At 38.9% G+C, this 25471-nt stretch overlaps 1 protein-coding gene across 3 annotated transcripts in view; it reads right to left on the reverse strand.

Annotated features, from left to right (window-relative positions):
• Acbd6 (acyl-CoA binding domain containing 6) overlaps positions 1-25471 on the reverse strand; it is a 154674-nt gene that overhangs the window by 42344 nt on the left and 86859 nt on the right. For 2 of the 3 annotated variants that reach the window (XM_029561913.1, XM_008829739.3), the window contains exon 6: positions 21685-21774. In XM_029561913.1, the coding sequence (XP_029417773.1) occupies positions 21685-21774 (90 nt within the window). Of the gene's footprint in view, positions 1-14179; positions 14267-21684; positions 21775-25471 lie in introns of those variants that run through there. The other variant, XM_029561914.1, reaches the window with a different exon arrangement.

Consider the following 25471-nt stretch of genomic DNA (forward strand, 5'->3'; position numbering starts at 1 on the left):
TTAAGTAATGCAGTATGTTAAGGTTTAATAAATTGTAGGTGGGGATAGTTTTCATTAAATGAAACTTTAAAAAAAAACAAATTAGGTGCTTAGGCGTGCTTAGGGTTTTCTAGATTGGGCACATCCTCAAACTACGGAGAGCATTAAGTTTAGTTCAAACAAGTAAAGCACAAAAGAATGTATAAAATACCTCAAAATTTATTGACACTTTAAAAAAATATTTTTATTTTATGTGTAGGCGTGTATTGCCTTCTTGTAGGTAAGTGCATGCACCCGTCCCGTGCAATGCCCACAAAGGACAGAAGAGGCTGTCAGATCCCCTGGAACTGGAGTTATGAACAGCTGTTAGCTGCCATGTGAGTTCTAGGATTCAAACCTGGGTCTTCTGCAAGGACAACCAGTGTTCTTAACCACTGAGCCATCTCTCCAGCCCCATTTACTGACGCTTTTAACAAAAAAGAAAATGTTTTAAGATGTACTGTAAGTGACAACGGTTTTGTAAGTGGTGCTTCTGTGCTCCTCTTCTTGAGCAAGGCCATCCTCAAAGGAGAGCAGAGGTGAGGCACGGAAGGACCTTTCAATAAAAAGACACCACACAACAAAAAGCAGATTCTGGGTGTGCCCCACCCATGCAAGAGAAGATTACTATCTATAATAGGGTAAATACCCACATTAAACCTTCAAAATATGATAGGATCAACAATTCATTTTAAAAAAGGGCTGTTTGTATGTTATATGAAATACATTTATTCATAGAATAATGAGGTGGTCTATATTTACCTTCTATAATCATCTATTTTGGTATATTTGTCAAACAGATGAAACCATTAAACGTCCTTGGATTTTTGTTGTTGATCCTCTACCCTTTTCAATAAAACATTAAAAGTATTTCTAGTTACAAAAGAAATGTTATAGAAGGAATGCCAAAATGGAGAGCTTTTTTGGGAAAAGGTACTTTTTCTGTGATAGACATGGAATTATCAAGTTTAACAGGAATATGTGAATATATTTAAATGAGAGACATTTGAATCTTACTCTACTCCCTAGCTTTTCACAGGAATGGAGGAGGGAGAGAAACTATGCCAGAGAGATTGGTTGTATTCTGAATCTATCCTATGACCAACAGCTGTACCGGAAAAAGGCGGAGTAAAGCTCCAGCTGAGATGGTGAAGCAAGCTGAGAAAGATGACCCCTCCGCAATGTATGAGCCAGCTCCCCTCGCAGTTTCTGAAGGTATGCTTTAGTAATAATTAGAATTAGCATTCAAATACTACACTGTCTGTTCTGGAAATGCCCGATTTTTTTTTTATATTCCTAACAACACACTTCATTATTAATTTTCTATCCTCCATATATATGGAGAGGTAATTTTTCTTTCTTTGCTGTTAGCAATGGCAACTGAGAAGTTCCAGGTGAATTTCTGAGCTGTTAGACCTTTAAGTTGAAACAGTCTTCCAAATGTGTCAAGATTGTTAAAAAGTGCTATCAGTTTAAAGACAGAGTTAATAAGCAACTAAGTGGAAAAGAAGATGAACATGGAAATATAAGGCATGTTAATAAAATACTCGATAATGATATTTAATTATTAAAATGAGGTAAATTTATTATGGTTTTCAAAGGAGATCTTCAATGGTAGCCCAAATCCTGACATTCAAATAAATAGAAAACTGAAGAAAAATTTAACGTTCTCTAATGCTGGAAAGCAAGGATTTTTTTTTTTTAAGTTTTTTTGTCTCCCTGGCCTGATCTGGAACTCACTATGTAGACCAGGCTGGCCTTGATCTCATAGGGATCAGCCTGCCTCTGCCTCCCAAGTGCTGGAATTCAAGGTATGTGCCACCACACCTGGCAAAAGCAAGAACTCTTACTCCCGACTCTTGGAATGTCTAGATGTCAGCATTTCCAAGTAGGAAAACCCACTAAAACTGTTTGCAAAAACTATCTACATGTCCTTGTCATCTGGTATTCCTAGTTTTCCTCACATTCCTAAAGACTGCTGCAGGACAGCAGTGAAGAGTTAACAAAACTGGTAAAAATTGGTAGTAAGGAGGTGCAAGTATAATGAACTTACCTTTACTTTGTACACTGTCGAGGCTTTTGTAATTGAAAAGTGCTTAAAAAACCTGCTGTGAGGGGAACTCATTTACACAAACCTAGTCTTGATGGAGATGTGTGGAATGACACTTGTCAGTCTAAATCAACTGCTGGTATAAGTGACAAACCTGTATTTCCTCAGGCCATAAGTCAAAATGAAGGTCATGTCAGAGTTTCAACAAGGCAAATTACTTTTGAATTTCTTATATTTCACCAAATGTTGACAGTAGACGCAAATATGGGGGTGGGAGGGTCAGAAGAGAGAAAAGGTAACTGGGAAAGCAAAGACAAAGAGGGTGCTGGAAAAGGGAGGGGGAGTGAAAGGAATAAAGTGCTGAATCTAATCAAATCACTCTAAAAAGCTGCAGCCTCTGAGTTAACCTTGCCAATCACAGTGAGCAGGAGCAGGAGGAGATGTGGGAGCACGAGCATGTGCATTAAGCTTTGCATATGTCCTTGAACCTATGGTATAATCCCTTCCACAGCAGCCTGGGAAGGTTTTGTAATGCTCACCCTTAGAAAGAACCTTGCATTCCATTAGAAAGTGCCACTGAAGGGGGAAGCCTCAAGTGGCAGCTTGAACCACACAGACAGCTTTACTTTACTGTTATTAGAAATGAGCTCAGGGGATTAAGTCTGCAAGTCCCAGAAAATTCAAAAGTATGAACACACTGATGAATGCCATTGCACCAATAAGAATACAAAATGGGTCCAGATCTTCCTTCAATTTTTTTTCTTAACCTTTCTGATTTGCTTTTTTTTCTTTAAATATTTTATTATTTTCATTTTATGTGTATGATTGTTATGCCTACACAGAGTAAGTGCACCTGTGTCGTGCAGTGCCTGTGGAGGACAGAAGAGGCTGTTGGATACCCTGGGACTGGAGTTACTGACAGTTGTTACCTGCCATGTGGGTGCTGGGATTCGAACCCGGGTCTTCTGTAAGAACAGTCAGTGTTCTTTACCACCGAGCCATCTCTCTGGCCCTCTGATTTGCTTTTAAAAGAGATGGCAAGGTTTAAAATAAGTGTACAACAAAGACTGGCTACTAAGTCTACAATGAAACTTTACAGCTCATCTGGCTAAAATTAGACTAACATAACAGAGCTGTATCTGTAGAATGTTTTGCTATAAAACCACTCAGGTAGTAAGTATATTTCACTTTAAATAAGAGCAAAATGAGGCAGAAGCCTTGCCTTTGAATCCCACCCATTGCTATCACAGTGCTGCTCTATTCTGCACTAATGAGAGACACCACACATAATATACAGTTTTCTTATTACATGGTTAAGAGACACTGATTCAATGTACAGCTGGGATGGGGAAAGCAGTTAGAAGATAACTTAGAAAATAAGTGACTACTATTCTCAAATATCACAATCATTGTCACATAAAAGGGAGATTTGACTTGTCTCTGACTTAAACCCAAGAACTGGATATGTATGTATGCATATATATGTATATAAGTAAAATATGTGTGCATTTATATAAGTAAACATAATAGACTCAACATATACAAAGAGTTTGTAACAGAGTTCTCTAAAATGGTATAGCCTATGTTGTAAGTTAAAAAGAAATGTTCAGAGACTACCTGGGCTATCCACCTTTGGAAATTTGGCAGAGAATGCCTTCATTTAATTAGCTGTTGAACCAGATTATCTACACATTTCTTTCTACCTTTAGGTAAATCTTTAGGATTTACCATTATTATTTATTCAAGTAACAGAATAGAAAGCGGAAACTAAGTAACTTAACTGCAAGTTCTTCCTAAACACGAGGTTACTAACCCCTCAAATGCCTTCAAGCACAAAACATGAGAGAGGCCATTTGGGTGAGGGAAGTGAATGGCAGTGGGGTTGTGGAGAACCTGAGTGAGGGCTCAAGGCCTGTCAACAGAGGGCAGCAGCTACACAGCCCTGCCATATTTCCTTCCTTCCTTCCTTCCTTCCTTCCTTCCTTCCTTCCTTCCTTCCTTCCTTCCTTCCTTCCTTCCTTCCTTCCTTCCTTCCTTCCTTCCTTCCTTCCTTCCTTCCTTCCTTCCTTCCTTCCTTCCTTCCTTCCTTCCTTCCTTCCTTCCTTCCTTCCTTCCTTCCTTCCTTCCTTCCTTCCTTCCTTCCTTCCTTCCTTCCTTCCTTCCTTCCTTCCTTCCTTCCTTCCTTCCTTCCTTCCTTCCTTCCTTCCTTTGAGACAGGGCTTCCCTGTAGTCCCAGCTGACCAGGAACTTGCTATGTAGACCAGGATGGCCTTGAACTCACAGAGATCCACCTGCCTCTGCCTCCCATGCACCGCCCCCCCCCGGCTGCCATATTTTCAAGAGAAGCAAAATCTGTACTTTTGTGAAGTTAACTGTCAGTTAATTAAAAATAGACCATGGGTTAATACTATAGGCGGCAAACAAAAAGAGACTTTTGGGTTACATGTTACCCAAGTTAGTATGTGACCATAAGCTACTCCTCAAAAATTTCATTATGAAAATTATTCTTTAGTGTCTTCAAATTTATCAGTGTCCTTTCTGAAATACATTTTAATAACTGCATACATATAATAGGTTTTTGCTTAGGCTGGTCTTGAATTCAGAGATCTGTCTGCTTCTTCCTCTCCAATGCTGAGATCAAAGGCAGTGCCAGCATACCTGCTATAGTCCTGTTGGTATAGTCACTCTTTGTAAGCTAAGCGCTACACTATTCACCAGTCCACTAAGATCATGAGACTTCCTGATGATTATTCTGCATGAACAATCTCTATACATGTACATCCTCCCCATTAATGTATTTGAACATGGTCTGAATATTTATTTTATGAAAAAAACTCCCACCATTTATTTGTATTTGGATGGGGGAGGAGCGCAAGTATGTGCACATACATACATACGGAGGCCTGGGTTGATGTTCTCTTCCACATCACTCTTTTGAGGCAGGGTGTCTTACACTCAGAGCTCACAGATGAGATTAGCCTCACTAGCCAGCTTGCTCTAGGGACACCCTGTTTCTGCCTTCAGAGACTAAAATTACAGGAGGGCTGCCACACCCATTGGCATTTACATGGGTTCTAGGGATTCACACTCCACCTTCTTGCTTGCCTAGCAAGTGCTTTAACAACTGAGCCATTTCTCCAGCCCTGCCTTTTCTTTAAGGGTACCCCCCCTTTTATTCTATTCCCATCTTTAAAGCATTATTATCTATTCTGTAAGCTCATCAATATGATTACACAGCCACTCCCCATGCAAGCTTGGTGATCTCTACTTTATTCACTTAGTGACTAAGTCTTATTCTCATGTGGGAGTATTTTGTTACCTTGTGCAGTGTCTTTTACCTCTAGTTCCTCTTCATAATGTGCTATTTTAAACTCAGCAGCACTAAGCACAGATACATTTTATGTCATGCATACATTTAAATAATAATCTCAGAACTCATCAGGGAGCTACCCTCTCAAACACTCACAGAAGTTCTTTCAAAGAGACAACTAGCCCATTTCTAAGTTCAATGAGGAAGAAATGCCAGTTTTTAAAAAGCTGCTGTATGAAATTAATACAATTGTTGGGGTACAATTAACATTAAATATTTCAAGATGTTATGATTTATATGTAGATAGTTAAGATGCTTAGAAACCTTTAGGTGAAGAGGTGGATTCCTTGGGGATAAAAGCCCATTCTTTTGTTTTCAAGCTTACAATAGTGTAAGATGTCAACAACTTCAGGCTCATAGCAGTATCAAGAGCAAATGTAGCCAGGGGACCATTAAGACGGAACAATTTACTATACCAGGTCATAACACTTTGACAGTGTCCTATAATTCAGTTAGATGTAAAAATAAGATGACACTGGGTGTTCTTTGAGCTCAAAGTAATTCAAACTTGATTCATACTGTACTGTGAGCCAGTTGTTCATTCTCAGATACAAACTTAGCAAAAGAAGTGAATACCCAATGTAAAAATGACAAAAATTGATTTATTAAAGAGGGAAAGCTGATGAGTAAAATAATGTCTACATATAAGAATTTTATTATGGGATGTGAGGGTGATCTGGACGTGATATTTGTCATCCTATTGGTCTCTAGGATTGACTGGCTTGACCTGGGTGGCTTGGTGGTGTCCTCGCCTCCCTCACTGCTCTATGTGCATCCCTCTAAAGTTGCATGCTTGGCTGAGGAGGCCCATTCTTCAGTCAAAGGTATAGAAATAGCTGCCCACCTTGCCAGAACCTCCAAGCAAGTTCTCAAGAATTTCAGTATGAGTGAGAAAATACAAAGGATGTGCAGAACTTATTACTCCATCTTCAGAAAAAACATTCAAAGACCACGGGTGCTCAAAGCACTGGGTCAGTATGACAGTGCGGTGACAGCATAATGCAGGGGAAAGCATGGACTCTGTAATCAAAATACTGTGGTGAACACTGGTTAGACTACGGACTAGCTCTGTGTCTTCAAATGATTCACACAAGCTCCCTGAGTTTGAGTTTCACCTGCAAAATGAAGCCAATACAACAGGAGTCCTCTAAGGATACAATGAGCTGATATATGACAAACCTATTTAATAGAGTATAAAATAGTTAAAGATGTTCCATTTTTGAATACTGGTGTTATCACCTTTGTTCACAATTTTCAGACTTCTTTGGCATTAATATTTGTTAACTAAGAAAACTTTGCATATGCTTTTGCAAATGTAGGGATTTCTTTGCATAAGGCGAATGAATGAATTTGTTCTTTTAGTCAGTGTTGTAAATGCTTACAAAACCCTTCCATAGCTGTGGGGCTTAAATGACAGTACTTCTTGGTACACAGTGAGGATTAGGGTTGGCCTCTACCTTCATAATCTCAACCCTTAAAGAGGCCCTTACAGGAAACCCTTTATAAAAATTTGGGTTGGAGAGATGGCTCAAAGAGTACTGCTGCTCTTGTAGAGGACCTAGGTTCAGTTCCCAGCACCCCCATGGTGGCTAACAGTCATCAATAACTCCAGTTCCAGGGGATCCAGCACCCTCTTCTGACCTCCACGGGCGCTGCACGACATGGTGCACTTACATACATGCAGGCAATACACTCATACACACAAAATAAACGTAATAAAATATTAAAAAATAACTTTTCAGAAGCTTAATCTGAAAACAGGTATTTTTTAGGTGTGGAAGGAAACTTTCAGGACCTCTGTGGGATTTACAAAGCTTTCTGAAACCACAGAGGTGGTAGGTAGAGCTCCCTAAACATTTGTGTGGTTCTGGTGCAAAAGTACAAACAGAAGCCACACATCAAAAGACCTTTCCTATGTGAGAAGAGACACTTCAGCTCCAAAGTCAATACATTCCTACACTTTTCATTCATCTGTCCCTTGGCTTACTCTTCAGGCCTAGAAATACACACCAGTAGCAAGATCTGTCCTTGATGGAACCTAGAAGTGAGCTGGGCTGTTTGGATTGGTCTCTTTACAAGTTCATTGTAGTTCTGTTGGAAGATGTGATTTTAAAAAGTACAAAGTCGGGAGCTGGAGAAATGGCTCAGCAGTTAAGAACACTGGCTGTTCTTGCAGAAGACCGGGGTTCGAATCTAAGCACCCACATGGCAGCTAACAACTGTCCTTAACTCCAGTTCCAGGGGATCCGACAGCCTCTTCTGTCCTCTGCAAGCATTGCATGACACAGGTGCACTTACCTACATGCAGGCAATATGCAGGCAATACTGTATACACAAAAAATAAAAATAATAAAATATTTTTTTAAAAAGTACAAAGTCGATTTTACATTTTGCAAAGGAAGAAATCAAAGAGAGAAGCCATCTATCTTCTCCATCAGCTCTTTTTTCTAATCTGGTCACAAGGTGTGAACTAAGACTTTCTATCAGTTAAAATAACTCTCTACACTTTAATTCATTTACAGTGTTAAAAATATTAAAACAGAAGCCGGGTGTGGTAGTGCATGCCTGTAGTCCCAGCACTTGGGAGGCAGAGGCAGGTGGATCTCCATGAGTTCAAGGCCAGCCTGGTCTACGTAGTGAGTTCCAGGCCAGCTGGGGCTACAGGGAGACCCTGTTTCAAAAAGACAAAAAACAAAACAAAACAAAACAAAACAAAACAAAAAACCTTAAAACAGGAGCTGAAGAGATGGCTCAGCTCTTGCAGAGGACCCGGGTTTGTTTCCCAGCACCCACATGGCTAACAACCATTCATAACTCCAGTTTCAGGGGATCCAAGCCCCTCTTCTGGCCTCTGTGGGCACTGCACATACCGGTGCACTTACATACATGCAAGCAAAACACTCATACACATAAAATAAAAATAAATACATAAAAAAGAATAGGAATTGAAAAGTATAAGCAGAATGAGACAGAGGGACACTTGTCTTAATAACATAGCAGCCTAATGATTTTACTGCACATACTTCCCGAGTTGTTATTTTTTATTATGAAAATATATATTCAGAAAAGGAATCATTCAGATTTAATAGTTTGCTGTTTATCTACTTGATTTGTCTAACTAAAGAAATTATAGCCATCATGACTTCTTGTTGCTAAATACATTAGTATTTACTTAAAAACAAAAACATATCCTATGTAACCACAATACCACTTTCACATCTAAAAGAGTTACTACCAACTCCTTCATGTTAACATAACACAATCCTTTTAACTTTTACAATTACATATAAACAAAGACAACATGGTTTTTGCCTGAAAAAAACTCTATACATTTTTCCCAGGAAATTCTATACACTTTCCTGGGAAAGTCAGCTCCTAAAATTAATCAACTTTGGAGTTGGAAGACATGGCTCAGCCATGGTGAAGAGTATTTTCTACTCTTTTAGGGGACTCAAATTTGGTTGCTAGCACCCACACCAGATGGCTCATAATTGCCTGTAACTCCAGCTCTAGGGAATCCAATGCCCTCTTCTGGCCTCCACGGTCACTTGCAAACAGTGGCATATTTTTCTATAGGTATAACACACATATAAATAAAAATAAAAAATATTAAAAAAGGTTAACCAACTTTGTCTGGGAAGAGGAAGGGAACCAGCGGGGGAGGGGATAATGAAAAAGGGTGATTGGAGTAAGGGGATGGAAATCTGACTAAAGTATAATATAGAAAATGCCATAATGAAACCCATTATTTTGCATAATGAATATACACTAAAGACAAGATTAGTCAATTTTGGAAATCCTTTGGCTCTTACCAGCAACATGATAGAAATACCCTGTCATTTAAAGACATGGACCTTTAGAGAATGTTCACTTGATAATAACAAGTCATGTGGAATTTCATACAAACTGTTTCTGTAAAAGACTTCCCAGAGTTCCTGAGAGTATTACTTCTTTCTAAGTGTCATGAGTATGAACTGAACATCAGCAAGAACCATGGCATGCTCAAGACTTTGCCCTTAACAGAACCAAGACCTCTGGCCAGTGTCAGATAATCTGTCACTATAAGCTACTTGTATCCAAGCCAGATATTTATTGCTATTGATCTGCCTGGTCCTAGCAAAAGACTTTTGTTCTCCCAGACCGGGACTTTGACCTCAATTAAGTTATGAATTTCAATCCGATAGACTGCTCCACTTACCCTACTGCTCTCTCTGACTGGATTAATTAGAATTAGCTAGGCTGAGAGTCACCCCAAGCTCCTCATGGATCATGTTATTTTAATAATAAATAAAGGAACAGGAGCAATGTACAAGAAGTATTTTGAAAGACTGCTCATCTAGGAATGTCATCATTTAGAACCTGCCAATATCAATTTCTCTGGCTTTGATTACCTCATTTACTTTTTATTTCTTTTTGTTCATGGCAATTTTGTCTTACTTCAGTTTTCTAAACATGTTCTTTGCATAGAGAAATCAAAGTACTTGTCATTTTAGCACTTTCATGTTACTAGGACTTTGGTAGATAGTAACTCATCAAAGCAACTGTCTGAAGAGAGAAAGAAAAAAGAAAACTATTCATAGCATCATTTTGGGAAAAGCATAGCAGCCATTAGCTAAATGTACTTTTTTTCCACACAGGGGGCTAGTGCATGAAAAGCAGACAAATATACTATTACTGAGAAGGCAATATCTAAGCTTCAAAAATAAAAATGTGCAAATAGGTTTGTTTTTAACCCATAACCCACTGGGGCAGATGACATACTGGCCAATGGGAATTCACACCACTTTTTATATCAACAATAATCAATGGGTCAGAATTTGCTAAATATATTGTACTGTTCTAACTTTATGGCTTAACTCCTATACATAAAGATTTATTTGAAAAGGTAAAGAGTATTATGTAAGAATAACATTCTGGTATATAGTTTTGGGCATTTGGTATTCAAGTTGCCCAATTTTTAGAAAATATAAAGAGAATCTTAAAATCACACACATTATCAATTGATAATTTTGATGTGGCACAAACTTATTTATTCTTTGGTAATTGAAATTCTGATTTTTGAATGGGTTCTAGGGAACATAGAGAAAAAAATTAAATGAGGTTAGGTGAAATAATGATTTTAAGCAGGAACTCTGCCTTTAAGTTGTTAAAAACTGCAAGTATATTTAGGAATATCCTTAATATAAAAAGATAAGCCAGAACATAATAAATCAATATTTTATCAAGCTTTTGAAAATGGAAGTGTTCCTATCAAGTGATCTTGTAGAAAAAAACCTGGCATGCATGAAAATGATGCCTGTAATGGAAAATGATGCAGTTATATTGTGAAAATGTACAGCTCTTGGCTTTCAAGCCCGTCTTCTCATCTCCCCTGACCTCTTCACTACCATACACACACCTATTTGGATTCTGCGAGTACATAAAACTCTGCTCACTTTAGAGAAATGTTTTATATTTTCTTGTGGAAGAGTGCTACGCTCAAATATTAGTAAATATTTCTCAACACTCAAAACATAGTAATAATCTAGGAAGAAAGTAAAACTGGGATGAGGACTGGACTCTTCCCAATGTATGACAGAATCAAGGATTAGGAATAATTGGAAAGGAAGGCTGTTTCAACAGTGATCCACTCAGCAGGAAAGAAGATCCAATGAGCAAATACTTTGGGTTTTGGCACTGAGCGTCTGTCTTCACACCTGGCTTTCATTAACTTGCAATGTCCTTAAGTGGAATAAAAGCAATTCTCTAGCAAATCATACAGGTGATGTAACACATTAGCCCAGACTTTTCAAATGACTCCTTAATTAGGGTCACCAGGACAGTTATGTGAGGGATAATAGGAAAATTTAACATATTGACACCTTCACTTATATATGAAACATCTGATATATTGACAATGACTTAACATCACACGAATGATATAAAATTACATTAAAGTATAAAATCAGAGATCTAAAAATCTCAGTTTGAAAAACAAATAGCAACAAAAACCCTTAAAAACAAATTTGACAAGAAACGGGTAAAACTTGCAAGAGGCAAAAAATTTTAAACACTCCTGAAATATGCAAAAATAGATTATCAAATGAAAAAACACCTTTTTGCTCAGATAGAATGACTCAATATATAAAGATGTCAGTTCTAGTTTATAAATTCAATGCAACCCCCATATAAACAACATAAGCTATTTTATGGCATTAAACAAAATGATACTGAAGTTTGTATTTTAAAAATGTAAGAACAGCCAGGAAAACACTTAAAAGAAAAACTATGATGGAGAAATAGCTGTTCCAGGTAGTCAAGCCTGCTATGAAGACTTTTAATTAAAATAATGTACATAAATAAGAAACTGGTGGGACTTTATAAAGCCCAGAGTTAGACAGAAATACATAAGGAAATACAGTAATAGCAAGGTGGCTTCTGAAATCCCCTGGGATGGACATTTAAATAAACAGTCCTGGGAAAACTAGACAGACATTTGGGAAAAGCTAGGAAATTAGATCTGTATCTCAAATCATGTATTTAGGAATGTAAATGATGAAATGATACAAGTACTGAAAGAAAACATGGAATTCCCTTAAACTTTGTGTAAGAAAAAGGTTTTGTTTTTGTTTTGAAACAGTTTCTCATTATGTATAGGCCTGGCTGGTTTGGAACTCCCTGTGTAGACCAGACTATCCTCAAACTCACAGAGATTCACCTTCCTCTGTTTCCCTGGTTCTGGGATTAAAGGTGTGTGCCACCATGCAGGCAACTAAAAGCTTTTAGCATTAGCTATTAGCATTAGTACCACCCCTAATCTTAGTCTACGAAGCTAGTAACAGAGTTAATATTTGTTCTAAAATACTAGAATTAAATAAATGTAAACGAACTTAAATTTAATTCCAAGACTCCAATTTCCGCTCTGATGATCTACAGCATCTCTAGACACCTATCAACCATATATTTGTAAACTGTTTTGGTAAATGTATAAAAGAATTTGAGAATTTGAAAATAGTAAATACTTTACAGACTAATTGGTAAATTTACAAGATACATCCCCGTCGACTTTTCTACTGTATGTCCAGAGGTGCCTGCATTTACAACAGAGAAAAGAGAGTAAAAGGGAAAAGGCCATCACTTTTATTTCTTCAGGAGGATTTTTTTTAAGGGACCTCCCCCCCACCCCGCAAAGAAAACCAACACATGCCTCTGAAATTAGAAATGAAGCATTTGTTGACATTTATGCATTTGAACACTGAAAAAAGAAAAGATACCTCTGAACTAATGAAATGACTACCTCTTAGAAGAAAAACTGATGACAAATAAGAGAAACCAGCAGACATCATGACAGTTTTTGCAGCTTTTCTGCATGGCCACAGTGTACTCATGAAGCTTCCTTTGGGTCTTGTTGCAGTCTCCCTGCAGGTCCAGCCTATGGGAGACTCAGGGTCCCGGCCGGGAGGGGGTGAGCGGTGTGGAGTCAACACACAGACACCGGCAGTTGGGTGGAAGCAGGCACTAGGCAAGGTGCTGCAGACTCGTTTACTGCGGATATGGGACTGCCTTATATACCCCTCTCCCAATGTCCCATTGGCCCCAGTAGGCCTTCTAGGGTCATGTCTGATCCTCATTGGCTCTCTATGTCGAGCTATCTTGCGTCAGCCATCTCTATGTCCTTTGGCAGAATACAGGTTCAACTCAACCAGATGTTTTTGGTGCATTTGCAGCAAGCATGCACTGGTTGTTCAGGCTGCACTTCCTCCTACAGATCCACCCTTTTTGTTTTTAAATGAAGAGCTTAACACAGTGAGAGCCTGGGTTCTATAGCCCAGACATTGTTGGCCTCACCTCTGGTGTCCCGACATTTGACTGTACCTGTCTTAGGATGTCCTGACTAGCAGGATCTTACCCATCATTGACTAACCAGCCACACAGGGAATAAACTAGGGAGTATTAGCTAAAGGTGGTAGGGGTCAGACTATCGAATTTTGGATAGATGACAGCCAGGCATGCAACATTTGTGGAGGAGGTCCAGGTCTTGCTCCATCGTAGACGAGAGCCTGGAGAACTTGAAGGGTAGCTCGGTTAATTTGCTTTTGTGATTGGGTATATTTTAAGAGACATCTAGAAAGGAGTATAATTAATATTCCCACCATTCCTATGATTCCCCATGTAACTATTCCCACTGGGCTGAAGATACCCTTAAGGCGATTTCAAACTTGAATCCTCTGGTCTTTAAGAGTGCCTTGAGTGCTGCTGTTTGTGGCTCCCTGCATTGTGGTGGAAGATTGCCCATTGTGGGAGAGCTCGGTGAAGGGATTCTCACCACAGAAGTAGAAGGCAAGGGTAACCACTAAAAGGATAGAGCAGACGAGGACCATGAGCCACTCTGATGTGAACCACCCCAACATGAAAAGGTGTATCGGATCCAAGTGTCTTGTGCTTAGTGAGGGACTTCTAAGGGCCATGACACCCTCGGCCGTATGCTCACACGGTGTCTCTGGGACAGGCAACGGGATCGTCTGAGGCCTGGGCTCTGAGTTCGGGGTGGATCAACCCTTATGTGAACTCACCGGGATGAGCCAAGGAGTGAGAGGGGCCACCGTGAGCTTCGGGACCATGCAGTGGAGTGTGCCCTCCTGATCTAACAAAAAATATGACAAACAGGGTAGAAGGGACAGAGGAAGGGGCCGCTCGCTCACCCTCGAGCAGCTGAAGGTACAGACAAAACCCAGGGCCTACTCACCGAACTTGGGGGCGTTGCCAATGCAGAGGGGACCAAGGGTCCCTGTTCAGGCACCAGATGTTGCAGTCTCCCTGCAGGTCCAGCCTAGGAGAGACTCAGGGTCCTGGCGGGGAGGGGGTAGGCGGCGCAGAGTCAACACACAGACATGCCAAGAGGGCTGAGGGTCCCTGTTCAGGTGCCAGATGTTGCAGTCTCCCTGCAGGTCCAGCCAAGGGGAGACTCAGGGTCCTGGCCAGGAGGGGGTGAGCGGCATGGAGTCAACACACAGACACCAGGAGTCAGGTGAAAGCAGGCACTAGGCGAGGTGCTGCAGACTCGTTTATTGCAGATATGGGACTGCCTTATATACCCCTCTCCCAATGTCCATTTGGCCCCAGAAGCCCTTCTCAGGTCGTGTCTGATCCTCATTGGCTCTCTATGTCAAGCTATCTTGCATCAGCCATCTCTATGTCTTTTGGCAGAATACAGGTTTGACTCAACCAGATGTTTTTGATGTGTTCGCAGTGCGCATGTGCTGGTTGTTCAGGCCCGCACATCCTCCTACAGGGTCTCACTTCATCTGAGCAGTTCATGTGTTTTCTACACCCCATTCACAACCAGATGTTTATGTATAAAGTGGACTAGATCTACTTTCAAGTTAAAGTACTTGTACTCTAACACCTTTAAGGAAACTGGGTTCTTTGGGAAGATGCAGCACATTTGTCTTGTTTAGCACAAGACAAACATATCTCTCATATATTCTAATCTAAATACATCTCATATTCTAATTATACTACGTATCCTATTCTTGGCAGGGATATAAAACCTGAAGTTGGAAAAGTCATTTTAAAAAAAGAAAAAATATTTTTGAAAATATATTGAATGGCACAGAAATGGTCATTATATAACATCAAATGAAGAGCAGTATGAAAATCTGTATGGTTGGTTTCTGGTTCCAAATAAAAATGGAAGATATAATAGGGTAGCTTTCCCATCACGTAATTTTTTTTTGGGGGGGGACATATGTAGGTATGTACGTATACATGTATATATGTGTGTTCACGTATGTGGGGATGGATGTGTGCACACGTGTATAGAGGTCAGAGGTTGAATTCAGATGTGTTCCTTGATTGCTCTCCAGCTTATATATTGAAGCAGGATCTTTTGAGCTTGATGATTCAGTTGATCTATCTAGTCAACTTGCTCTGGGGATTTGCCTATCTCTGCCTACCTCCCAAGTGCTGGGATTACAGGAGGGCCAACATGCCAAGCTGGCACTTACACGGGTTCTCAGGATTCAAATTCTGGTCCTTTCTCTTGTGTGACCAGTGCTTTACCCACTGACCAGTCCCTAGCCCAGTAGCAATTTTTTAAAAACTAGAGCAGAGAGGTATTCAGAAGAAAGCTATGTGTCCTGCTGTTTCTTCTCTGGGAGCATCAGTGATTCTATGCAAGGGCTCATGCTTGAGTCAAGCCCAAGTGGAATGATGACACTTAATAAGGAAAACAAAATCTGATTTCTGTACATGATGTGGGGCTGGCATAACAACTCGAAAATCTCAGAAGTCCTAAACACTAAGGAGCTGTTCTCCTACATGGCTTATATTTTGAAACCAGGGGCTGTGTGTGAAGTCAGAATTTTTGAAGAGCACAGAAAAAATGTTTGCAGTATTTCCTGCTTGAAAAGGGGACAGGAGGCTGACTCAAACAACAAATTACATAGAGAAGGTGGAGATGGTGACACACGCCTGTAATCCTAGCCCTCAGGAGGCTGAAGCAAGAGGATAATAGCAAATCTGAGGTTAGGTTGGGCTACTTAGTGAATTCCACAAAGTAAGGTCTTGTCATAAACCAACAAACTCCATAAACCAACAATTTAAAAAAGAAGAAATAACAAACCTTAGCCTTCAGTGAAAATTTAGAAGCTGTGGCACACGCCTTTAATCCCAGCACTTGGGAGGCAGAGGCAGGCAGATCTTTGTGTGCTCGAGGCCAGCCTGGTCTACATAGCAAGTTCCAGGACAGCTGGGGCTACAGGGAGACCCTGTCTCAAAAAGACAAAAAAAAAAAAAAAAAAAAAATTAGAAGCTGTGTGAAGCAAAAAGCTGGAGAACACGAAATGTATGGAAAATTCTTAAATGCAATTAGAGCAAATTTTCAATTTTGAATTGTAAAACCAATTTATAATTTTAGTGTCTTAAATATATTAGGAATACATTAAAAAATTTAGCACTTTTAGTAAGTTGAGCTTTTCAAGAAATTTGTCCATTTTATCTTAAGAGTAATAAGAATTATAGCAAATTTCTCTATAGAAAATATGTTAGAAAACAAAGAAAAGATAACATCAAAGAAAGAGAAGCCAAATACAAAGAAGCAAAAGGCCCAGTCTATGAAAACCCTTTATTAAGCACAACAAGTTTTAAATTATAAGTGAAAAAGACAGCCTCTTACAAATAAACGATGAGATAATTCAACACTGAAGCCAACACAGGCTATTCAATATAAAAAGTCTCTTAGGACGTCTTTAAGAAAAATAAAGATACAAATACAGGATAACCATAGCAATACAGTGGGAAAAGGGACAAACTGCAGTATATGCACACAATGGAATGTTACACAGCAATGATAGTAAAGAAATAAATGATGTAATATGTGTATATTTATATATCCCTAAAACAACAGGAATGACTCTTGGAAATATTGTGTTGAGTAGAATAAGCCAGATCCAAAAGACGACACACTATTCTTACTAGCTCTATGGATTCTCTAAGCTCTTGCTCCTTCATCAGCAGGAATAGAAAGTAATATGTGTACGTTATTGGATGGTGATTAAAAGAGAAAATGTACATAAAGCATTGAGCACATAGTAAATATTGAAAACAAGGTTCATACCCTCTACCCCTGTAATGCATACCATGTGGTGGGATTCCAAATGGTTTCATTTCCTACTTTGTACTGTTCTCAAGTTTTGGAAATCTTTTATAACACAGAGATAGCCACCAAGGTCTCCACTGAAGGGCATATCGTTCTTAGGCTAGTTTACAATCCATAGCTTATGTTATTTACAAATGATAAAGCCCTGGGACATCTCCATCCACTCGAAATCTTTCTCTTTTGATCTGTGTTACGCTCATTACACAAGTGGATACTCACATATGCCACTCAATATACTGCCTTGATGCTACTTGGTAACAAATATGAGAACATCTCCCAATAAATCTTTGCCATTCAAATGTCTTTTTAAAGAATATTTTATTATTTTTATTTTATGTGTATGAGTGTATGGCCTGCATGTATATAAGTGCACTTGTGTCACGCAATGCCACAGAGGCCAGAAGAGGGAGTCAAGAGTCCCTGAAACTGGCGTTACAGATGGATTTTAGCCACCATCTGGGTTCTGGGAATTGAACCCAAGTCCTCTGCAAGAGCAGTTAATGCTCTTAACCTCTGAGTCATCTCTCCAGCCCCCCAAATGTCTTTTTTGGGGGGTCTTTTTGAGGCAGGGTCTCCTTGTAGCCCTAGCTGGCCTGGAACTCACTATGTAGACCAGGTTGGACTTGAACTCAGAGACATCTGCCTGCCTCTGCCTCCTGAGTGCTGGGACTAAAGGCATGAACCACCACACCTGGTTCCCCAAATGTCTTTTAATGTGCTGCCTGGTTAATTCTTATTGTTGATGTGACACAACCTAGAGTCACCTGGGAGGAGGAAACCCCAACTAAAGATTTCTTTTATCATCTTCGCAGAGCAGAGGAGGGAGTGTGGGGAGGAATATCTACCACTAAAGTCTTTTGAAAAGGCTATATGGAAACCTACCACGATAGAAGATTTTAAAAGTATAAACATATACAATATAGAAAGAGTTTAAATGGAGTCATCCTATAATGGGTGGGGGGGGGTACGGGGGAAGACCAATACCCCTACCAGAGACCATAGGCAAGCAAAAAAAAAAAAAAAAAAAAAAAAAGCCCAAGAATGGACTTCCTCTTTTGGAGCTGTTGACCAGGGGTCCCACAGACCCTCAAACAATACTGGCTATTGCCCTTGTTCTTGGTTACCCTCCAGAACTTGACAGTAAGACCCTATTGCTGAAGACACTACATATATAAATCATAAAACAAACAAGGAGAAATCAAGCTAGTACTGACCTTAAAGCTTTATCTCTACTGGCTAGCTTGCTACTTGAAGAGAAAGGTAACCATCAGCTTTGCCCAGCTGTGAACTCTGTGAGCTACAGTGACAACTGACCTGGCAAAATATGCCCAATGGTGCAATAGTGACACAAATGTCATATGAGTAACCAACCACTTTCTGATTGGATTTAAGTTCTGCTCCACAAGATGCAGCCCATAACTGACAGTGATATCAGGAACTCGTGGCTAGACAGGTCACACAGGCCATACAGACAGGTCACACAGGCCATACAGGCTCAATGGACATAGCATTAAGCCAACTCCTAATGACTTATTGTTATACCCATAGATTAATGCACCTCTCAGTTCTCATCAGAGAAGCTTCTTGCAGCAGATAGCGATTAACATGGAAATCCACAATGGGTCAACAATACACAGAGAGTAAGAGACTGTACAGTGTTTAGTTCTGAATGGGACACCTATAATCAAACCCTTGTCTCCCAAGGCTCAGGGATCATTGCAGAAGAGGGAGCAGAAAGATTTTAAGAGGCAGGGGTGGTGGAAGACTACAAGAAAACGGTGTTTTCCAGACAGCAGAGCAGTTACTTATATGAATCTACAGCAACTGTGTCAGCATGCCCAAGACCTATGTAAGCTCAAGCCAGACAAATTCCCAGCATTTGGGGACACGAATTAGACTGGATAAGCCTAAAAAATCAATAGAGGACATGATCTCATGTGGGCATTAAAGGAGGGGCTGTAGATAGGGGGCAAAGTCCAAATATGATCAAAATACATACATAAAATTATCAAAACTTCAATAAAATATTTAAATTTTAAAAAAGAAATTGTTAAGTTCCAATTCTATCAGCACTACAGAAGCAGAAACTGTAGTACAGCAAGTGTGAGAGATACTGAAGAGCAAAGTACAGAGCACACAGAGCAGATCTTGCGGGGCTGCAGAGACAGCTCAAAGGTTAAGAGCACTGGCTGCTCCTGCAGAGGACCCAGGCTCAGTTCCCAGTCCCACAGAGTGTCTAACAACTGTCTGTAACTCTAGTTCCCTGGAATCTGACACTCTCTTCTGGCCTCCATGGGCACTGTACAAATGAATGCACTTACATAAACGCAGGCAAAACATTCATACAAATAAAAACAAATGCATAGATCAAAGTTAAAAAAACTAAAACCAAACAGAGTAGACCTTGACATGGCTCTAATTATTACTTCATTTCAGACTCACAGTAAAAGTTATTCTGCAGACAGTTGATAACATCAGCCTTTGTCTGTGCTGGGTTAGTACCAAGATCCACAACCAAGAAAACAGTTCTAATAAAATTGATTTTCTTTTTTGGCAAACAATAAGCCAGTCAATAATAATGCTGTTTAAGAATGATTGAGTCATGAGAGAGATGAAGCTTTCCTTCCATTTATTATGTTTGTATTGTCTATATTTGAAAAGTGCTTTTTCAATAACAAAACCAGAAGAGAAATGACAAGGGGAAGAAGAGAAATGACAAGGGGAGGCTATTCTGAGAGCTCATCTCCAGAAGCCCTCTGACTTGGAAGCATGTTATCAACTCACACTGACAAAGCCTTCCGAAAGCACTCCATAAACTGAAGCTAGATAGTTTAGACTGTAATTTTCAAGAACAAAGGAAAAGAAAGGATGGGGGCCATGTGAATGCAAGGGGCAAGGAAACATTATGGCAGGCAGCATGCCATCTTAACTGACCAGCACTAAAAACCCATGTAGAACCTTAACTCTGCACTAAAGCTAGTGGTCTGTAAATGGTGCTCTATATGCCCACACAAGGCAGAGTTTTAGATTGTTTTCCTTACACTATCCCAGAAAACAGAACTGGTAAAAATTGCAATGATTTAACATTTTCCTCTAAAATACCCTGTCTAAATCAAATAAAGACAACAATGTCCTCTTAGGTTTTGCCGTGGTTTGTTTTAACTTGGTGGAGGTGGTGGTTCAGGAAAGCAAGGGTTAAAAAGATGACTTCAAGAGTTTACAGAAAAATGAAGCAAAACTGTAGAGAAAATTCACAATGAGGAGTAAAGAAATTTGCCTTGCCTGATTCTAAAACACTTTGAAGCTTTAGTATTTAAAAGAGTATGGCATAAATACATGAACAGAAAGACGGAAATGGGATGGAGGATGAGGCCCAGAAATAGACTGAAAACCACAGAGGCGGAGACTACAGGAAGGAGGACATGTCAAACAGCAAGAGACAAAAAAATGATTGTTCAATAGATATTACTAGAACAACTGACTAGTCATCTGGACAGAGATCAGCATCCTCTGGACAAAAATGAATCGTACTAACATACATAAGACACAAAGTAATTCTAGATGTCTCAAGGAAACCATGAAATGATGAAAATACCAGAAGAAAGCATGAACAGTTTTTAATATCTGTATATTAAAGTTTGCCTTAATATACATAAAATGTTTATATAAATTAAAAAATTCATCACTCTAATAACAAATTTGGTGAAAGACATGAACAGATGGTTCACAAATGTTTAAAGATGCAAAAAGATGCTCAGCATCAGTGAAAGGTAAATGAAAACCATACCACGTTGAGACCCAACTTAACATCTGTTAGGCTGGGCATTTGAAAAAGGATGAAAATAAGTATTGCTGAGGATGTGGTAAATTGGAAGCAGCAAACACCAGTGAAGGGAATGTAAAATGGTACAGTGCCTACAGAAAAGTTTAGAGATTCCTCAAAAAGTTATATGTTAAAAAAAAAGATTATGTATCAAATTACCATTATGACTCAATTCTGCTCTGTAGGTAACTAAACAAAAGAACTGAAAAGAGGCATTAGAATAAGCATACAAACAAACAAAAACTGTGAATGTTTATAACAGCATGATTCACAACTGTCAAAAGGTAGAAACAACAAAACTGTCCATTAATTGATGGAAAGAGATGATAAAGAAAATGTAGGATATCCAGATATTACTAATTCAGCTTCATTCATAAAAACAAATGAAGCCCTATTCTGTGCTCCAATAGGGACACACCTTGAGAATGTGATAAATGAAATAAACGCAATGGGAAAAATCACTTATTTCATGATTCCAATGATATGAAATGCCCTACAGGAAAAGAAAGCAGATTAGTGGTTGCCAGGGTCTGGGGCTAGGGGAAAGCAGGAAGTAACTGTGCAATTGTTATACCATTTCCTGTTGGGTGATGACTACATTATGGAACTCTACAGTAGTGGTTGTAGTCACTCTATGCTTTAATATATATTACTAATATATTAGTATATTTATATATAATCAAGAAGCCCTCTGACTTGGAAGCATGTTACATGGTTAATCTCATTAATTTTCTTATGTGAATTTGACTTCTCTTTTACAAAACTCCTTTTATAATCCCTCTTACCTGACAATTAATATCAGCTTGATACTGTAGCAAGACTCTGACCAGCTCTTTATGACCTCGATCACATGCCCAGTGGAGTAGAGCTCTTCCCTAAAAAATAGAGAACGGTCAATGAATTTGTTAATCCAGTTGTAGGGCCACATGAGGTATAATGTTTTAAGAAAGACAAATAAGTAAAATTGCAGGTTCATCATTCTGATAATGGTATGATATGTACTATAGGATACATGATAGACAAGCAACTGGAAGCCCCAAGTCCCACTTCTGGATCCACTGCATACCAGCCCAATGACTTCTTTCAGTCTAATCAGTTCCTCACCTGCAGAATGGAAAGAATGGTTTTTGGTTTTTTTTTTTTTTCTTCTTTTTTGTAGTCCCAGATGGCCTGGAGCTCATTGTAGTCCCAGGCTGATCCAGATCACAGAGAACCACCTGCCTCTGCCTCCCAGTACTGAGATTAAGTGACCACACCTGGCTGGAAATAATGATAATATAAACAATAATGCCAATATTATTTGCTGGGCTGGTGAGAGGGCTCAGCAGGAAAGGTACTTGCAACCAAGTCTGATAACCTGAGTTTGATCCCCGGATCCACAGCTATCAAGAAAGAACCAACTTCTGCAAGTTGCTCTTTGATGTCTGTGCAGGTTCACAAGGTGCACATGTACACACAAATACATAAAAATGTAATTTAAAAATATTAATTGGTGGCTGGACAGATGGCTCAGCACTTAAGAGCACTGGCTGCTCTTGCAGAAGACCTGGGTTTGATTCCAAGCACCCACATGGTCACAACCATACTTAACTCCAGTTTCAGAGGATCCAGCATCCTCTTCTGGCTTGTGCGTGCACTGCATGACTTGGGTGCACTTACATATATGCAGGAATAAGAGTCATATACATTAAAATAAATAAATGAAAATTAAAAAGAAAATAGTTAAAACCAATGGTGATGGGCAAGTAGAGGGAAACTAATGTACTGGCTGGTATGTGGAAGGGGCTGGGAGGGTTACAGAGCACTTAAGAGCACTGGCTGCTCTTGCAGAAGACCTGGGTTTGATTCCTAGTAACCACATGGCAACTAATAACTAACTGCAGGCAAGTCATTTACAATTTGTTATAGTGGCAAAAATTATTGGATTATACTCTTGTCCAGAGCCTACTAAGAGTTCTTTAAGAAGGAAACATAAACATAAACAAAAGCCAAGTATTTCACAGAAATGTACTGTTGCACATGGGACAGCATGTCCTCTGTTGAAATGTCTGCAGCAGTAATGTACTAACCTACTATCACTGGGGTGCTGTTTCAAAGATCCTCCATAAGAATATGGATATTTTAATGAGAATCTTTGAATGAACAGTAATGTACAAATACTCTAGACTTCAGCGCAGCTGTTTCACAGCTTTTACATGAAAAGAATCAAATAGAATTTCAAAGTTTGTCATTTGTAAAGTTTTAATTTTGAGTATACAGAGTAGGTACTAAGTTAAACTATTTACAAGAATGACTACATAATTAAGATGCATGGCATGTTTGCATATGGTACATATAAGAACTATGTCACAGCTAAGTCGGGAGATAATAATATGTACTTTTACTATAAGATGTACAGATAATTTCTACTTCTTCACCAGGCTCTTGATAGTTCCTTAAGTCTGAGCCAATAAGGTTACACCAACTAATGCTAGAATATTAATCTTTAGCTCTTTCAATAGGAAAGCAGACAAGCCACACATTTCACCATTTAATGGGAGTTATATTTTAAATTTGTCACATGTGGTGCCAAAAATTTACTTTAGGGAAAATACCTATGACTGGACTCCAGGGGTGAATTTCCCTTTGGATGCACTTTCCAGAAGGATGGCACATATAGCTGTGTTTTAAGAAGGATGATGCCCTCAAAGACATTTACACTATGCTTTTTAACATGTATTTTGACCTGCAATGTAATTAATTTTTGTAACACATTCTTTTAATGGTATACTAATTAACCTTGAATTAGAAAGAATTTTCTGACAATGACTTTCTGTGTAAGTGCTGGAGAGAGCCACATTAAGACCACCTAATGACTCACATTTTATGCAATATCAGAAACCTCAAAAACAAGAGCAGGATTAAGTGTATTTACAGACAAGCAGACAAAAGAAGACAGGCTTTAGAATTTCTTGCTTCATGACGCTCTACATTTAAATGAATAAATATCAAGATATCAGGGTGTCTGTGCTCTTCTTCAGATTATGAACTTCTGAAAACAGCTCTCAGCCAAGGTTACTGTTCAGGTAATAACATAGCTAGTAAGACACAGATTCTAGCCTCATAACTGATCTTGACAAAACTAGGAAACAAACACCCATGCTTTCCTTTCTTTTTCTTTGCTAACCACAAATACACTTGGTCCAATACACTGCAATTACTATATAATTTTATGTACAAGAGTCTCCAATCTCTCCTCCAGGAAGAAAAGCATGAATTAGTACATATTAAAGCTACATTTGCTTAAAAACTTTTTCCAAACGTATGAAATATTTACCTGATTACATGTGTAACTTTTATAATTTTTCTGTGAGTAATATAATTTCTTACAAATCTTCAAACTAAGTTGCTACTACAAAACACAACAACTCTTTGTTTCTAGTTTTTAAAACCATACTGGAAAAATATGTTGGCAGTACTTAGGAGCTGGGGGATTATTATTAAAAGGATTCTGCTAGGCCATCAGACAAATACAGGCACTACTTGGAGAGCTCTGGATAAATTCTGTATTTCAAATACAGGGAGGAAGAGCTCTCATCTATTAACCAATGGTATTAATGCTGTCCTACCTTAGAGAGACGGATGACTCTAAAGTGCTTAGAAAGTGCACATAGCAACGAACCTATTAAGTGGTATTACTTTCATACCTTCTAGAAAACACAGAGAGTGGGTCTTAATATTTTAAATGCTTCTTTGATAAGCTTAATTGTCCTTAAACCATGTAGAATTTTAAAAATTAGATTCTTCTCCTGGATATAAAAAATTAAATGCAGAGATTCTATTATAAAATGAGTTTTGATGTTCTTATGGTATTTAGAGACCAGATATAAAGTGTATGTACCATATCTACACAGCTAAAAATCACAGAGAAAAACATGATGGACCTGGCATATTGAAATTTTGAGAGTTGTCACCTTTCTATTTTATCAGATATGTATGATAGGGCATCAAATAATTAGCAAACAGTAACACAAGCATGTAGATCTGACTTTCTCCCTGCAAAAATCTGAGTTTCCATTTACAACTGTAGAGACTGACTACAGCTTGGATAAGCCACAATGTCTGTCTCTTTACCTTCTTACTTTAGCCTTGGCTGTTTCTGCTATCAGCCACAGTGAGAACTCTGCCACCCATGATCACATGATCAGAAAACTGGCACGATACCTCTACTTCCCTCTACAGGGAAATGACGTTGTTTCAAAAACTATGACAAGAGGAAGATTGGCAGAGAGTTTAAAGACCTCAGGATATACACAGCATGGAAGCCAATGATTTCTTGTGGGAGAATTTATATACCTGAATTAAAAAAGAAAATCAGGGATTGGGGTATGTAGCTCAGTGGTAGAGTACTTGCCTAGCATGCATGAGGCCTTGGGTTTGACTCCCAGCACTGTTAATCACCTAAGTAGCTAACTAACTAGCTAACTAAATATATAAATAAATAAAATTAGCAACTACTTTATTTCTTTCATTGACTAAGATCTAGGGTAAGAAGAAATGCTATTGGTAAGCTGTCAGAACTGAGAAAGCTTT

Source organism: Nannospalax galili, unplaced genomic scaffold (assembly GCF_000622305.1).
Source record: "Nannospalax galili isolate Female #2095 unplaced genomic scaffold, S.galili_v1.0 scaffold294, whole genome shotgun sequence".
Taxonomy (NCBI): domain Eukaryota; kingdom Metazoa; phylum Chordata; class Mammalia; order Rodentia; family Spalacidae; genus Nannospalax; species Nannospalax galili.